Here is a 19,120-nt window from a genome sequence, read left to right as displayed (position 1 = left end):
CTTGGCCGATTTAGTGCCCTGAACTTCTTCAAGTGCTTCAGTAAAGGGGGACTTCAGTAAACCTCTCACTATAAGTTTGTTTTTTCTCTCAAGTAGTACTCTCAAACTGAAGGAGTGACAAATGGCATAGGATTTTTAAAGATGCACTGCTCCAAGGCAGTATACACAAACAGTGTGACCATCAGTTATAGACATCTTCTTGTTACACTTTCCACACTTCTTGAAGCCAGAAAGTTTGATTTCCTTGTGATCCTTAGACATATTCAGAAAACATTCAACACAACAATGACTAGAAATAACAAACAAACAGTATACCTAGTCAAAAAAACACTATTATATATATATATATATATATATATATATATATATATACACACACACACATATATATATATATATATATATATATATATATATTTGTTTTTTTAAACAACAGGAAGAAACAACCTTAGCGATTAAAGCAGAAAAAGGAGAAGGGGTGGCAGTTCTCTAAGTTAAATGAAGCTGCCTAGTGATCAGGGAAAGGGAAGAAACAAAGGCAGCCCTCTAATTCAACTGGGCAACGGCAGCCCTCTAACTTAAATGAGCTAACGCTTTAAGTTAGAAGAGGAAAAAAATATAAGGCAATAATTCACTTGGCAAACTCTCAAATTTTTAACAAACTTGTATATTAATAAAATGTAGCAAAAAATAGCAAAAGGAAGCCCTCTAACTAAAAATTGGCTTGAAAGGAGAACATTTAAGCCAGGATAGGGAATAGGAACGAAGGCCTAGGGGTAAAACGATGGTCAGAAGCAAAAAGCACAACAAGGAACACTCTAACTAAATATGTAGTAAACACTAATCACTAAGTTTATAAACAAGCAAAGAACACAATATTCCAATAATGAATAAAGAAGTTTTCCCACTTAGCCAGAGCCAATATGGAAGCACCAGATCTGTTTAGCGGCAATTGAGATCTGAGGAGATGTACTAGAGCATGATGGGATAGGGGTTTCAGCCACGAGCTAGTGGAAGACCTTGAGCTTTTGTATACGGCCGAGTCAGAACTGAGGATCAGTTCTGAACCCAACCAGTGAAAAAAAGCAAGATAGGACAACATCACATCCTAAGTTTTACAATCTCACTAATGAGGAGAGAGAGTCACTGCAGGTATTGGCCAGTGAGAAGAACCTATGCATTATGAAACCAGATAGGTGTGGGGGAGTGGTCATAATGGACAAACATCTTTATTCCACCAATATGTTGGGCCACCTACACAATGGAAATTTTTTTATTGAAGTGTCTCACAATGAAATCAACATTGCATACCATGCCATAGATTTACTACTGAATGATATCTTTGAGACTTATGACCTACATTTGACACTGAGGGAGTTCCTAGTGGTTAACAAACCAAGAATCCCAGGGCTTTTTGGTATCCCGAAGATCCATAAATCGGTCACTGACCCTCCCCTAAGACCGACTGTGGCACCCTCAAGGTCCAAAAGAGAGCCTCTGGCCAAATTTGTTGACTACAAGCTCAAATCATTTCCTGAGGACAAACAACAATTATTTAAAGACTACCGGCGTTTTCTGGAGACTGTTTCTGGAATTACATTTTCAAAAGAAGTTTTGTTTGTCACTACTGACATTAAAGATTTATTTTCTGTAATCCCTCCCGAATAGGGGTTGGACTGGTTCCATCAAGCAATGGTTTCAGATATCAGCCTTAGCACGACAGAAACTAGACTGATACTACAATGTATGGAGTTAGTGCTGAGAAATAATTATGTTTACTATGAGGGTGAATATTACAAACAACACAGAGGTGTGGCTATGGGGTCAGCTTCAGCCCCCCATTTTTGCTAACATGGTCCTATGGTTTTGGGAAACCTCCATGGTTCTGAATTCAACCTTTTCTTCTAAGTTGGAAGTCTATTTGAGGTACCTAGATGACATTTTTATTTTGTGGAACGGTGACTTGGAAGAGTTAAATCACTCTACTGACTTCTTAAAATGTACCCATCAGTATGACAAACAGACCATAGACTTTCCTGACATCATGTTATATAAGAACTCTGAGGACCACAGGTATGAATCTAACATATTAAGAAAGAACACCCTTTCAAATGCATATTTGCATTTTGACAGTCAACACCCCATCTGGCAAAAAAAGAACTAAGTAAGGGGACAATTAATTAGACTCAGCAGACTGGTTCCTGATGACACATAATTTCAAATAGAGGTCAATATATTGTGTGATATGTTCAGAAACAAGAGTTACCCCCAGAATATGTTAGATGATGTTAGTAGATTTGTTATGGAACATTGGAATTCCTGTTATGGTCCCATTATTAGACAGTCTAAACATAAAATGGGCACAAAGAATACCTATGAGCAAAATGTCTGTTTGTGTCCTGGTAACCACTCACAGGCACTGGTTTTACCACACAGTAGAGACGTTTACTCTTTAAAGAATGCTATTAGTGGTCATTGGTGTACTGTCTTTGGAAGTCTTTGGTTAACCAACAGGCTGGGAGAGCAGCCCATATTTGTTTATAAGAATAACAAAAACTTCAAATCATTATTTAAATTTAGTGGAAGCTGCAAAGGTAAAGTCATTAAAAACTGGGGGATGAAACGGTGTGCAGCATGCAAGCAGTGTCAATTCATTCTAGAAGGTAGTAGTTTTCCACTACATGGTTTTCCAAGACTGATTACAGTCAAAGGCAAATTTGATTGTAACACAAAAGGGGTAGTTTATATTGCCTTCTGTTCATCCTGCCTAGCATTTAAGTTGGGAAGACTGTTGTTGCACCTTTATAAACAATAATTTATTAGCATGTATATGCAATCAGTAAGGCACATCAATTCAATGCCCTTTACAAACATTTGTTGCAATGTGATGACTTTAAAAAGTTTCTTTCACTATTTTAGAGAAAGTAGAACACTTTGAAAGAGGTGGTGACTGGGAAACATTTGTTGCAAAGAGAGAGCTCCACTGGCAAATTTTACTGAATGCCCCCCCCCCCCGGCATTAACAGTTTAATATCTATTATGCCTAGTTTGAAAATCAAATCTAACTGCCTGTCTTAACGTGGCAAGGTCAAGGACATTTGCAATTTTTAATACTTTTGTGTGTATATTTTATGACAGAATTTTTTATGACATCCACCATTTTTTTTTTCATTTTATTCTTATGAAAGCTTTTATATATATATATATATATATATATATATATATATATATATATATATAAATTAATTATTTGAAGGAACATTTATTGACATACATTTATTTTATGCAACACATTTTATGTAAGTATTTTTGAAGTGTGTAGTTCTAGAACTACTTTTAAGTGTGTATTTAAGAGTGTGTGTTTCTTTAAATATTGCTGGTCCATGCATGGAGCCTCTTTCTGAGTCTTTAAAAGGAAGGAAGTTACTCTGGTACAGTTTATGATGAAGTTCCTGAGTTTTGGAACAAAAGCGCTAAAACTGTGGTGAATAAACATTTGGCTGGGACATTTGGTGCGGCACTTTTTTATTTTCAATGTTAAAAAAAAAAATATACTACAGATGGTTTACTTCCATTCCCACCCTATGTCACCTAAGTGAGTTAAACACACAACAGGCAAAAGCTCAAAGACCAACTAACAAAAGGCAAATCACCTAAGCACCAACAAGAAAAAAGCAATTACTATCTATCTATCTATCTATCTATCTATCTATCTATCTATCTATCTGTCTGTCTGTCTGTCTATCTATCTATCTATCTATCTATCTATCTATCTATCTATCTATCTATCTATCTATCTCTCCATTCATCCATTTGCAATGTATAAAGCTATATAGAAGTTTTTTGGTTTTTTTTTATTTAATGAAAGATAGTCTGTAGTGCTCCTGCCCAAACAATGTGAGGAATCAATTAAGAGTTAAAAATATCAGGAAAATAGATTATTTAAGCTATATATTACAAAAACTGTAAGAGGTAAAGAACAGAAGGAAAGAATGACATTGTAAATAAAGGTGAAGCATAAGCCTAAGCACAGTTATAAGACATGATGCAATGGTTGTTTTTGTTAGTTTAAATTCACTTTAAATTCATTCACTACTATTCAAGTGAAGCTGCATCCAGAGTATAATAGGATGATTTGCTAATTGATTTATTGCCTCACGTGTTTCGCATGAAGGTGATGATAGCATATATATATATATATATATATATATATATATATATATATATATATATATATATATAAAGCAGTATCAATTGTTTTTTGTTAGATCTGAAGAAGCGTGCCTTGTTAGCATGGGAAAGTGCTCATCTCTCTGTTTTAAGAAGAATAACATTTTTACTATATTTATCGTGGTGGTCCTATCTTGCTTGTTTTTTACATTATTGCTAGTTTCTCGATTTGGACCTTTGGGCCACAACAGTATCTTTTTTCTACTATTTGATTCTCCCTTCTTGGATATCGTAGTGGCCACATGACTGATACACAACCGATAGAGTTGGACTATAATCCTATCAGAATGGATTTGAATAAGAAGTGGAATAATATTGTTGAACAACGGAATAATCCACTTCTGAATTTGGAACTACAACATCCGTTGTTACCATCTACTACAGGTACAGTGGACAATGTGAATGAGTTTAATAATCTCTTGAGAGACCTTGAGAATGACCTGTATAAGTTGCAAAGATTAGTATGGCAACGTAGACATATGGACGTCAGCTTGCACTTTCACATTATTCCACGTGGAATGAGAGTGCTTTGTATGCCTACCTATGGCGATAGCCATCCTGAACTCCTAAAGAAATGGTAACAGCTTAATATTGAACTTGGCAATAGCTATATGAAACTTCTCATTGATTATTTTTCACCGATAGAAATTGAAATGAATAAGAGAGTAGAGGCTTTGAATAAAGATCTACGGTCACCCTTTAAAGGGGAAATGTATGAGGCCAAACTTGACAACATGTATATGAATGCCTCTATGTACAGTGATAGATTACAACAAATGAAACATTGTAAACTGCAACGTGACTGTAAAGATTTTGTTTCTGGTCATGTATTCATTTGGCCCAAGAATAATAATAATCCTAACAGCTATGCAAATGTTGCCTCACATTCTATTCATATTGCCCCTAACAATAATATGAATGATAAGCCATTAGCAGTTGATGTTGCCGCTTTAAATGTAAATACTTCTACGAGTGATATTATGCATGAAGAACATGTGCCTGATACGTCACCGAGTGGTGTTTTTGAACTAACCACTCCTTCAGTTGTAGACACTCCTCCACCTAACCACCAGGCTCTATTGGGTCATGCAAGTGGAAATGTTTCAGGAGCCAGACCCAAGATGATAACCAATGGCATTGAACGTTTTTTGCCCTACCCGATGAGAATACGTACAGCATCCAGAACAAGGTCCAACAGTCGTGGACATCGGAAAAGGAAATTCTCAGGCAGGAACTCAGAAACAAGATGTCAGACAAGGAACTGAACTGCCTAGCTTTTAATTTCTCAAGCTATGAGTTGAATCCTGCGGACATATCACTACTGAATAAGGGTTTATCCTTTATTCCATCTCAAGGTAGTGACATGAATGGATTGTTAACTGATTTAAAAATGTTTGGGAGCTCTATAGCGCTAAAATTGATGTTCAAAGATGACTGCCAGGCTGGCTCGAGTAGTATTAACAGGCTAAAACGTAAAAGCATTTTCATTCCTGGTTCACCGGTATGTGTAGAATGTTTTACTAAGATGTGTGAAAGAGATTTCTATGAATATTTCTCCACTCAAACACGCAGATGCTTGTACTTTAATTTAAATGCAGAAGAACAAGCATCTTTGCTTTTCTTTCAGAATAATATTGATTTATCCATTAAACCAGCGGATAAGGGTGGGGGGATAGTGCTATTTAATATGTGTGATTATGATAAAGCCATGATTGAGATGTTACAGGATACTAACACATACATTAATATTGATGATGAATATTTTAAAAATATTTTAAAACGCATCTATGATGACTTGTATGACCTCCTTATGTGTAGACAGGTTAACCAGGAACTATATGCTTATATTCTTTTAGAGTCTCCTTTGATTCCTTATATAAAAGGGCTACCGAAAGTTCATAAGAATATTTTTCCGCCTCCAATGCGCCCTATTGTGGCAGGAGGAGGATAGGTAGCAGAGACAATGTCTATCTATATTGAAACTAAGCTAGGACCCTTAGTGAGGGACATTCCTACTATTTTGAGGGATACCTATCAACTATTAGAGGAATTAGATCATGTGTCTGAACAGTCTCCACCTACAAATTGTTTATTAGTTACTTTAGATGTGAAGAATCTGTTCACTTCTATCCCTAATGAATATGGAATGGAAGCCATCAGAGATATTCTGAATGAAGTTGACAGATTTAACAATGATGAACATCTACTGATTTGTACACTGTTGGATATTGTTTTATCTAACAATGTCTTTATGTTTAAAGATAACTTGTATTTACAGAAATGGGGTGTTGCTATGGGTACCCCATGTGCGAATACTTATGCGAACCTTGTTGTATACTTTTGGGAGAAGACATTTTTATTTAATAGTCAACATTACTCACACGTACTCCTACACAGACATTTTGTGGATGATATCCTATTAATTTGAGATGGAGATACTATTATGTTAAATGACTTTGTGAGATACTTAGAATGAACAACAGATTTTTTGAAATTTACCATGATATATTCTCATTTGAAGGTGGATTTCTTAGATATAGTTATCTCCAAAAATGCACAGGGATGTCTATCCACTTCTCTGTATCGGAAGCCGTGTTGGAAAAATGCCTTATTACATTTCAGAAGTATGCATCCTAGGTTCGTGTTTTCCAACATTGTTGAAAGTTAATTCCACAGACTGAAGAGAATCTGTAGAGATACTTCAGATTTATACAAACAGATAGAATGTATGGAGAAATTATTTCTAGAAAGAGGGTATAATAATTCTATGATAGATAGAGTGAAGGAAGCTGTCTTCATGAATACCAGTGACAAAGAGATGAAAATAAAGAAAACAGGTATTTGTTGTAGTAGATTTAATAAGGGCACTCGAGTGACTTTCATCACTAGATAAATGAATGACAATAAGAATATTATTAACATAATTAAAAGGAATTGGCATGTTCTTACAACTGATTCCACTATACTAAACATTATAGGTGAGTCTCCTAGATTCAGCTATAGGAACAGTAAGAATCTTAAGAGACTTTTATGTATAGATTATGGTTTTGACACTCATAAGAAATTACATAAGGATAAACAGAGTTTTGGGACATTTCCCTGTGGTCGTTGCAATATGTGTGATGTGATAACAGATATACAGTTGTTTAGTCATCCTGTTCTAGATTATAGGTTTATACCTAAATTTCATGCTACATGTAATGATAGTAATCTTATTTATCTTGCAACTTGTGTCCTATGTCCCTGTTTTTATGTAGGTATGACATCTAGGAGACTTAAAGATAGGATTTATAATCATGTTTATGATATTAGATGGTCTAATCAACAAAATGCACTTGCAAAACACATAGTTGCTGAAAAGAACTATCATTTTAAATTTAGAGTATTACAAATAATAACTGTTAATAAAAGAGGAGGTGATAAAATGAATTATTTAGAATTGATAGAGCTATGTTGGATGTTTAAATTACGTGCACATTTATATCCAGGTTTGAATAATTTTGTAAGTATCAAGCCAGTATTAGAAGCATGAGCACGTAAATGAATTTAGATTAATAAGATTATAGAATGTATATATTTACTATTATTATTTTTGTTTTGTTTATGAGATGTACATGCTATGTTCATGCTTATACATGAATTGAAAGTATTTACTCACTTGAATACATATACTATTAATACATTTTATGTAGTGGTTTACATATGACTGTAGAATTTCTCACTTACAGCCATATATTTACTTTATATATTTTATATTAGTATATTCTTATGCTTTGTGTATCAGTATATTTTTATACTTTTATACTCTCTTATTTTATATTTAATATTTCTACATATACAATTTATGATTAATGGATAGTCATATTCTATATTTTATGTGATGGATTGTTTAGTTGTATAGCTTTATGGAGGTCAAGCATAAGCCTAAGCATAGTTATAAGACATGATGCAATGGTTGTTTTTTGTTAGTTTAAATTCACTTTAAATTCATTCACTACTATTCAAGTGAAGCTGCATCCAGAGTATAATACGATGATTTGCTAATTGATTGATTGCCTCAAGTGTTTCTCATGAAGGTGATGATAGCATATATATATATATATATATATATGAAGCAGTATCAATTCTTTTTTTTAAGATCTGAAGAAGCGTGCCTTGTTAGCACGCAAAAGCTCTCATCTCTCTGTTTTAAGAAGAATAACATTTTTACTTTTTACTATATTTATAGTGGTGGTCCTATCTTGCTTGTTTTATACATATTACAAAAACTGTAAGAGGTAAAGAACAGAAAGAAAGAATGACATTGTAAATAAAGGTGAAGCACTTTGCTTGGTCAAAAAATCCATCCAGTCACTGAAGGTGGCAAATGAGATTGAAGGAGATTTGGTGCACATGGAGATTACGAGAGGGGAAAAAAATCTTAAAAGAGCTCGAGGCTTGGAGCACTAGCAAGGCCAGATTGGATCCAACAAGTGAATTAGTACTCATCAGTTGGGTCAGTATAAGCAAAGGCATGGGATCCACCCTTACATAATGCAGTTACTTTTGTTGTCATGACTGTAAGAGCTACTTAGTAAACTTATAAAAGAATGGCTAAATACTAATAGTGATTTTAATGAACATTCTGGGACTCTACCTTTGGCCTTTCTTGCTCCAGTCTGGAACCATGAGATGCATTTCCCAGCTCGTCCTTGTGTTGAACATCTACACCGTGTAGTGATAAATACCAACAGCATGTCTGTCTAATGATGGCTGACTTTCAGACTGAAATGTAACAATCTGGCACTAAACAATAAAGGCCACATCTGTTGTGGCCTTGGATTCCTGATGTGATGACTACAGGGCAGCCTATACCACACAGGAACTTTTCGTAAAAGATATGTTAGGAGCATCTAAACTGTGTAAGGTGGCAAGAAAGAATTGAGGACTGAGCAGGCACTTCGCTGACACTTGCATGGAGGGGTACCACATGCAGGCCATATTTTCCATTCAGTACAACCTGCTTGCCTTTTCAGTGATTAAACATCAAACATGCAGTGACATACAGAAACATGTTAGCAAACAGGGTACAGGCAAATGAGTATGGATACAGCATGACAGCTGCAATACTTTCTATGACTCTACAGCATATCAGAATTAATGCTACTTACTTTTTGCTGTGTTTCCTTCAACGTCAACTGGTTTTTGAGTCGCTCTACTAAGTTCTTCATAGCTGTTGTCGGTGCCCTTGTGTTGGCTTCCTTTTGTGTTTCCAGTTCTGTCTTTAGGTATTGAGATTCTTTTTCCATTTGAGATTGTAAGGATTTCAAATCATCTATTTCATTTCTTAATTCCTTCACCTCTGCTGCATGTTTTGTCTCACGTCTGACAATGCAAATAATGAAAAAAGAACAGTAAAAAAAGCAGATACAAACAGTGATGATACAAGTAGATATGGCTGTGGTATCCATCATGCCCTTATTTTTATCAGACAATGCAAGTGGTCATAAAGACTGCCAATGCTTTATCATATCCTGAAAACAGGAATGTTCTTATCATGCCAGATTGTCTTTGGGGACCCTCATTGATAGGTTAACAAATGGGCTCACCCTTTTACACTAATCAGGTTTGCCCTAAAGTTCTTGCATTCAGGGGTTCATTACCCCTATGCAGGTGGATACTGCAACATCACATATGGACTACTTAAGTAAGTCTAGCTCCTAAATCTGTCAGTTCACCCACTATCATTAGAAAAATCATTCCTGGAAATAAATGAAGAAAAACAATGGTAATTTGACACCCACTGCTAACAGGTAATGCAGATGTACATACAGAAAACTCCCAAATTTGTCAGAATATATGAGGAAGGGGTACTTGGGATCCATTCCACTTGTAGATAAACTGATACTGTAAGAAAGGGAATTTGCCACACAGGTAGCTGTCTGAATCACAGGATCATTGTTACAGCCTAGTCATTACATACGGAATATTATCTACAAGCATACATCAGTCTATCAGCCAAGCTTCACAAGCAGGAAGATTCACCAAAAGTGGCAACAGTTTATCTCATACAACCATGGACATCGGTTGTAAAGAAACAGTAATCTATGCCATTTATGTACTTTTTTAGAGAAAGAAGCAATCAACAAGTGCACCTGGAACTCTGACCTGTGTTGGGGGGGGGGGGGTTCTACCAATAGAGCTAAACTAACCACTCTGGGTGCTCATAATTTGATAAGTCATGCACCTGGTCTGAAGATGTGTAATTCTGCCAAGCTATACTCAACATAAAATAAACCGTAGATAAAGCGGCCCCTACAAGTACGGCAACTGCACGGCTCCAAAAAAACCTTATAGCAGTGTAAAACATTGAGAGCCAGCAGACTGTAGCATAAAGAATTTATTAGCTCAAAAGCATAATAAAAAAGAGACAAAGCAGGCCGGTTTCGGCTGTAAAAATTACAGCGCCTTCTTCAGTGCAGTAAAGACATATACACTTGTTCTCCTTTTTATAGGCAACCACTAGATGAGGCTCCAAATTAGTAAATTAATTAATCATACCAATTAAAGGTATTCATTAAGCCCTGGTGAAAACAAATCTCCCCAGTTTGATAATCCATTTCTTCCCTTTATTATTTAGAATCTGATGCCAACCTGATTTATGTGTTCTCTGTCCAATAATTCTATGACAGTAAAATTAAAGGATGCATTCCTGTGTGCCTCAGTGTGTTTGTATAAAGCATTTGTGAGCTTCTTGTGTCTGATGTCACTTAAATGTTCAGAAATTCTGAATTTTAAAGGCCTGAACGTTTGTCCTGCATAAAATGCAGAGCAGGTGCAGGTAGCCAAATAAATCACCCAGTCTGTCTGACAATTCGCAAAAAAAGAAAATATCTGCCCAGTGTTTTTGCTGCTGAACTGGCATGTCTTCATCACCCTTCTGCAGTGAGTACAATGGCCACCGGGAAAATATCTCTTAAGTTGGTCCCCCACGAGAGTAGTTTGTATAGAATTACCTTTACATCTCCAGCCATGTTTATAATGACTTAAAAATGAACCCAAATTTTTGCCTGTCCTGAAAGAGAAATTACATCTGTCATCCAAAATCTCGCATAGTTTTGTATCTGGTAAGAGTATGTTCCAGTTTCTACGGACACTATTAAGTAGGACATCAGTATTCCTTCCATAAGTAGTAACCAGTCGGATGGTTGTCTTTGTCCATAGTCTTATCCATGTATGTTAAAAGATCCTGCCTGTCAGGATTAGCCACCCAATGTCTGGCCTGATATATGTTCCCCATTTTTCAGCCCCTATTCCTGAATCTAGTGGTTAGGTCTTCTTGATATACCTGATAAGTAGCATCATTTGAGCATATTTGTTTCATACACAAAAATTGTGATTTTGGGATGTTTCTGCATATATGTGGTGGATGAAAGCTGTTAGCATGGAGAAGGGAGTTATATTGGGGGTATTTCTAATACACATCTGATGTTAAAGTATGATAATTGTTCCTAGTAACTAAAACATCCAAAAAAGTGATCCTGTTAATGTTGTAGGTGACTGTAAATTGTATATCTCTCATTTGTTATCATTTAAATATCCAACAAACTCCATAAGATAATCATGGTCCGATCTCCATTCTAACCAGCAATCATACAAGTATCTTCTACAAATATCGATCTCATCTAGATAGGTATTGTGTATATTGTCATAGATGAGCTGATCCTCAATGTGGGCCATAAATAAGTCAGCGTATATGGGAGCAAATGAGGCTCCCATAGCAGTGCCTTGTATTTGTAAGTAGCATTTGTTCTGGTAATAGAACACATTCTTGGTGAAAACGTGTTCCACAAGGCAAAGTAAAAAGGGTTGAAACCCGGTTGGTACAATTCTGACTTATATAACCAGCATTCTAATCCTTCCAGGCCCATCCAGTGAGGAATGTTAATGTACAATGCAGAAATATCTAGGGTGCAAAGTAACCACCCTGGCTCAAGTTGCATCTCCGAAATAACTTTAAGGAATTCAGTAGTGTCGTGGATGTGGGCCCTAACCCATTTAAGAAGTGGTTTGAGATACTGTATCAGAAACTGGGATAATGGATCAGTGACAGAACCCCTACCTGAAACTACAGGTCTACCAGACGGATTTTCCAACTTTTTATGTATTTTGTGTAGAAAATATATATACTGACTGGAAGGGTCGGGACACAGTGAGGTGATGCAATGTGTTGTCCGTGATGATTCCCTCATTCTTGGCGGATGCCAAAAACTGGTCGATTTGTTTCTTGAAACCAGGAGTTGAGTCCAATGTCAAATGAGTACAACGGCGACTGTCAGTTAACTGTCTCACAGCTTCTGTGTTGTATTGGGTCCAATCCTGTACCACCACTGCCCCACCCTTGTCTGCAGACAATATAGCCAAACCATGGTTTGTTTCTAGTTCATGGAGAGCATCTATGTTGGTCTTTGAGAGATTCTTTGATTTGGCACAGAACCCCCTAAAGTTGAAATGCAGATCTTTGAGAATGCAGTTCTGGAAGATTAACATGTTATGATGCATTGGTGGCATAAAATTAGATTTGTGGTATTTAAATCCATCCTGTGATTTAGGATTAGATATTGTCTGAAAAAATAATCTCAGGTTAAGTACACTACAAAATGAGGTAATATCTTGTACAAATGTATCCTCAGACGCATAAAAGCCAGGTATAAATTAAGACCTTTATTCAAAATTTTAACTTGGGTGGGTGACAAAGGGGTGGATGAAATATTCAATACAGTGTTATGTTCTATTTCTGCACCATCAGTTTCAACAATCCTTCCATATTGTCCACCTTTGTGATGTTTCCTGCCCCCCCCCCCTCCTTGCCCTAAAGGGATCTGTGTATTGCTTCGTTTAGAGGCTGGGGAATCTGGGGCATGCTGTGCATCAGGCTCTAAGCGATGAGGACTCCTCACCAGAAGTATCATAACTGGATGAGGAAGGCTTCTTTAAAATGGAACTTGGTCTTTTCCTTTTGACCACCTTCCAATGTGTTTGTTTGAACCTGCCGTTACTAGAAAAGGGATGCCCACCCTCATAGTCAGCTAGATCCCTACGGAACTTTCTCATTTTTCTGTCTTTCAACTGCTGCTCCAGGGTTAGCAGGTCCTGGCTAAGTTTCCTAAGACCAGTGTTATAGGACTCTTGTCCTTCAAATTTCTGAATGTCCACACACATTTGTGTGATTATTGATATATCCTTATCAATGGTTCTCTCGAAATGAGAGGCTAAAATTTCCACAATACCCATGGAAGCTGTTTGTTGAGCCAAAGCCCTTTGTTTTTATTTATTTATTTTTTTTATTTAACATTTGTTGACCGGGAAAGTCCGACTAGGTTCCACAGAGCCTGTTTTCAGCGGAGGCCCGGGGAGAAATGCTCCAGATGCATGTCTTTGGAATGTGGGAGGAAACCGGAGTACCCGGAGGAAACCCACTCGAACACAGGGAGAACATGCAAACTCCACACAGAAGGCACCCCAGCCGAGAATCGAACCGGAGAACCTCTTGCTGTGAGGCGACAACATTAACCGCTGCACCACTGCGCCGCCCTTGTTCTGTCAGGGTTGTGTCACTATTATAAACCAAGGGCTATATATGTACTCTCACCCCCCCTTGGTGAAATGCCCTTGGTTAGGTATGCCTTAAAGAGCTTAGAATGCCATACATTGGTCCGAAGGGACCTCATACTCTTGTTTAGTTTGAGAAACTGTGCTTCACATGTATTTTCCAAAACCAAATCTGTAGGCCCATTTTGATTAACTATATTGCCAAGGCCAAATACGGCCAAATTGTCCCTGTTTGAGGATAAACCCTTCAGCAGGTTAGTAAGATCCATTGGTGGTCAATAATCAGCACTTATAATAAATACTATTTATCCCCTATACTAACACCAGGTGTTGGAGCTATGAATATATGATAAATGCCCCAATTGTGGTAATCGGAAAGCCTAATCTTGATTCAATGGTCCAGAAAAAGTCCTATACTGTTATTTCAAAACTTCTTGTCATATAGACATTAAATCATATAATTTATGAAGCAATAGGCAACCCTTACAGCAATGCTATGCTCATGTACCAATACAATAAAAAATGGTTGAGTGTGGACAATATTAGCCCCTACTCCTCAATAAATACATTTTAAGCAGTGCTAAGTCTCAACACTCAATTATCAGAACCAATCCAGTCGGTGACTCTGCAGTTATAAAGTGTTCATATAAATATCCAACATTTAATAGGATTTAGGACAATATTAGCCCCTGCTATTAAGTCACTCAGAAGAACATTGACCTTTATTCTTAAGCAGTATTAAGTCCATAGTACGCATATCTATAACCTCCACCATAATCTTAATCATGAACTATAATAGTGCTTGCTGTTGATAATTATTTGTTGCCATCCAAAAGAAACCAGACCATGGATCAAGAAAGGCTGATAACAATAGTCATATGTCCAACATCCAAATGTTAAATAGGTATTAATAATAATAATAACGAAATTGGCCCTACCAATGTAAATATACTTCCTGCCAAGGAGTTTACCCTTTGGTATAGCTCGTTCCTAGTAGGGAAAAAAATCTTGAATGACAAGGTCCCAAAGGTTGAGTCAAAACCCAATTAGGCAATCTTGTTATAATATGCAAAGATATATCCCAGAGTAATATACAAATGCAATATTGGGTGTAGATTCCTAAACACCAAACTGTAAATGAAAAATTATATAAAGTACACAGAGAAGAAATGAGTGACTTCCAAGTGGTGTGACAATTATAAACCAATAAAACAGGTTCAAAAATCCACAGTCCCAAAGCACTTAGTGTTAGAGTTAATATCTAGTATATATAACAATAAGTCATAAATTCCACTGTGAATATACTGTAAATCCAGTCCTGAACAGTTAAACACTGCTTGTTAAATAAGTATTATAATCCTACCACAAATATGTTCATACAATCAAAATTATTCCCAACAGCAGTTGAACTAATCCACATTGATCATGTAAACTAGTGCAGTCTAGTTTAATACATAAAAATGAGAAAAATGATCCCAAGTAAAAAATGATGGTTTAATTAGCTCAAAAACGAATTTGTGAAAAGAATCGTACATCACCTAAATGTCCATAAGCAAATTTGTCAATGATGAAACAGACTGCATACTTCAGCCTCAAAAAACAAGTATAAAGTTCTTAAACTGTAAATCCAAACCCAATGCGATATTTGGCAGCAGTATACTGATGATTCTGCCCTTAATTGTTTGTAAATTAAGTCCCCAATGTTCCTCCTGTACTAAAGAATGAACTATAACCAAGTCTAACAAGATGGCGACCATTCGACCCTTGTACATTCACTTATTCATCTATATGTTGCAAAGTTGAAGCAAAATGCATTCCCTGAAAGTACTAATCCAAAATATATCCTGCATCAAAGTTGTTCCAGTCCTTCATACAATATGTTAGCTTTTCACCAAAACTACACAATAGTCTCAAGCAGACGGCCCAAAATGAGCAAACACTAATCCAGAAAATGACGCCCAATGCTTCCGAGAGTACAAAGCAGCTTGACAAGCAAAAACGTAAAGTCAAAGTGGATTCCCTGATGTTAATGAACCCACCTTTTAATGATTCTCAAAAAGGCTTTAGGAAGTAAAGATGTACTACTCATGATGCATTGGTGACAAAATACTCAAATGTCCAGTGTGACCTGCAAAAAGCTCTTTGTATGCCCAAGAAAATATAATGGATGTTCACTTGTAGAATTATGGCTGTGAAAATATCAAATTCCTTTAGCACACACCTCAAATGAGCAAAAACTGATCCAGAAAATGGCGCTCAATGCTTCCGAGAGTACAAAACAGTTTTAAACAGCTTGAAAAGCAAAAAATATAAAGTCAAAGTGGATTCCCTGATGTTAATGAACCCACCTTTTATTAGTTGCCAAAAAAAGGTTTAAGCAGTAAAGATGTACTACTCATGATACATTGGTGACAAAATGCTGTTCAAACGTCCAGTATAACCTACAGGAAGCCCTTAGTATAATTAGATGTTCACTTGTAGAATAAACGCTGTAAAAATACCAGATTTCTTTTACTGTGCAAGAGACCTGTTGCAGCCCTTGCTTAAACAGTGCCCGATGTCCTAATAACTGCAACACAGTTTTAAACTAAACAGGAAGGCATGTAACCTTATTTGTAATCACTCAAATAGCGGTTTAGTCAAAATGGCATCCAAAATCCACCAAACTAGAAGGAATAAACCAAAAGTAATGAGCCTCAGTAGTATTACACTCAAAATAAGTCCTCATCAGGTTTTAGATTGTGCCTGATACACAGCATGCCACAGACCAACAGCAGGAGAAGGAAGGGAAATGATCGTAGATAAAGCAGCCCCTGCAAGTATGGCAACTGCAAGGCTCCAAAAAGACCTTATAGCAGTACAAAACGTTTTGAGCCAGCAGACTGTAGTATAAAGAATTTATTAACTCAAAAGCATTATAAAAAAAGAGACAAAACAGACCTGTTTCGGCTGTAAAAATTACAAAGCCTTCTTCAGTGCAGTAAAGACACATACACTTGTTCTCCTTTTTATAGGATTCACTAGATGAGGCTCCAAATTAGTAAATTAATTAACCATACCAATTAAAGGTATTCATTAAGCCCTGGTGAAAACAAACCCCCAGTTTGATAATCCATTTCTTCTTTTTATTGTTCAGAATCTGATGCAAACCTGATTTATTTGTTCTCTGTCCAATAATTCTAGCACAGCAAAATTAAAGGATGCATTTCTGTGCCTCAGTGTGTTTGTATAAAGCATTTGTGAGCTTCTTGTGTCTGATGTCATTTAAATGTTCAGAAATTATTTTGAAACTGATGGTGCAGAAATAGAACATAACAATGTACTGAATATTTCATCCACCTCTTTGTCACCCTCCAAGTTAAAATTTTGAATAAAGGTCTTAATTTTATACCTGGCTTTTATGTATCTGAGGATACATTTGCACGATATATTACCTCATTTTATAGATTACTTAACCTGAGATTATTTTTTCAGACAGCACCTAATCCTGAATCGCAGGATGGATTTAGATACCACAAATCTAATTTTATGCCATCGATGCATCATAATGTGTTAATGTTTCAGAATTGCATTCTCAAAGATCTGCATTTCAACTTTAGGGAGTTCCGTGCCAAATCAAACAATCTCTCAAAGACCGACATGGATGCAATCCATGAACTAGAAACAAACTATCATTTGGCTATATTGTCTGCAGACAAGGGTGGGGCAGTGGAGGTACAGGATTGGACCCAATATTACACAGAAGCTGTGAGACAGTTAACTGACAGTCGTTATTATACTCATATGACACTGGACCCAAAGTACAGTTGTGTACACTTACCATAAATGTAGATGTTCGAGTGTCTTCACTGTTGCAGTCATCACTGTAGGGTTCTTCCTGCCGGCAGGCAGCCCTTGGTCGGCCAGAATCCCAAAGTCTGGGTCCGGCGTCGGCTGTTCAGTCATGCTCCCTGACATCAGAGTGCCAGGAGTACATAGCTGCCAGCTGATGCCATGTTCTCCAGTTTTTCTTGCCCCAGATGTCACGTGCCCAAAAGTGTAGGCTAATAGTAAAACAAAAATGTAACATACAACAAACCCCATACCCTGTAGCAAATACACCTCAGAAGAAGGGTGAAGTAGGAAACCACACTAATGAAAGTATAAGAGGGGACAGGAGGGTGGGTAACCCAGACTGCAACAGTGAAGACACTCGAACATCTACATTTATGGTAAGTGTACACAACTGTACTATGTTCATCGTGTTTCACTGATGCAGTCATCACTGTAGGGTTGAATCCCAAAGCTGAGATAAAGGGTGGTGGTTATAGAGTAAAAGGGGTGGCTAGAAGGCCCTGCAAGACTGCAGAAGCAAAGCCTGCCCTAGACTTAGAGTAATGAAGGAGATTATAGTGCTTAGAGAAAGTATGCACTGAACTCCAAGTTGCAGCTTCCAAAATATCTTTGGTAGGTACTCCCCTGAGAAAGGCAGCTGAAGTAGCAGCAGCTCTGGTAGAGTGAGTCCTAATTTTTCCTGGGATTTGCTTTCCATGATGAGAGTAACAAAATCTGATTCCATGAGCAATCCATTTAGAAATGGTCTGTTTTGAAATAGCTTTGCCTTGGGAATTTGTTGCATAAGAAACAAACAGTTGCTGTGTTTTCCTGATATCCTTGGTTCTGTCCAGGTAAAAACAAAGTTGCCTGTGTACATCCAAGAAATGCAAGACCCTTTCCCCCTTATTTTGTGGATTAGTGAAAAAAGTTGGCAGGTGAATAGTTTGATTTAAAGCCACTTTGGAAACCACTTTAGGCATGAAAGTAGGATTAGTCCTTAAAGACACCCTATCTTGGTGAAAAATAATATAAGGTTCCACAGCCATGAGTGCTTGTAACTCCGAGACTCTCCTGGCTGAAGTCAAAGCCAATAGGATAGCTGTCTTCCATGATAAATACTTAATATCAGATGTAGTAGCAGGCTCAAAAGGACGCAGAGTGAGTTTTTCCAGAACATAGTTGAGGTCCCAGGCAGGTATGGGTGGTGTCCTAGGGGGCCTTAAATTCTTTGCTCTTCTGAGATATTGTTTCAGAAGTGGATGCGAAAAGATTGGAGGATCTGTACTGTAATGTGCAGAGATAGCTGAGGCATGTATTTTTATGGAGAAGAAGGATAAACCCTTATGTAGCATGTCTGTCAGGTAATGTAAAATCAATGGGATGTTAGGAATGAGAGGATCCGAATCCTGAGCATGCATCAAGGTGCAAAATCTCTTCCATTTACCTGCATAAGATTTTCTAGTGCTAGGCCGTCTGGCTTCTA

General features: G+C 36.9%; 1 protein-coding gene across 1 annotated transcript in view; it reads right to left on the bottom strand.

The window, feature by feature from the left end:
* Positions 1-19,120, bottom strand: part of CEP290 (centrosomal protein 290) — a 3,346,332-nt gene that overhangs the window by 785,120 nt on the left and 2,542,092 nt on the right. Inside the window, exon 37 of the mRNA XM_044087863.1 lies at positions 9,381-9,594. Within this exon, the coding sequence (XP_043943798.1) occupies positions 9,381-9,594 (214 nt within the window). The remainder of the gene's footprint in view (positions 1-9,380; positions 9,595-19,120) is intronic.

Source organism: Protopterus annectens, chromosome 11.part0, assembly GCF_019279795.1.
Source record: "Protopterus annectens isolate FY-2018-M chromosome 11.part0, PAN1.0, whole genome shotgun sequence".
Lineage (NCBI taxonomy): Eukaryota > Metazoa > Chordata > Ceratodontiformes > Protopteridae > Protopterus > Protopterus annectens.
This window is presented reverse-complemented; position numbering and strand designations above follow the sequence as displayed.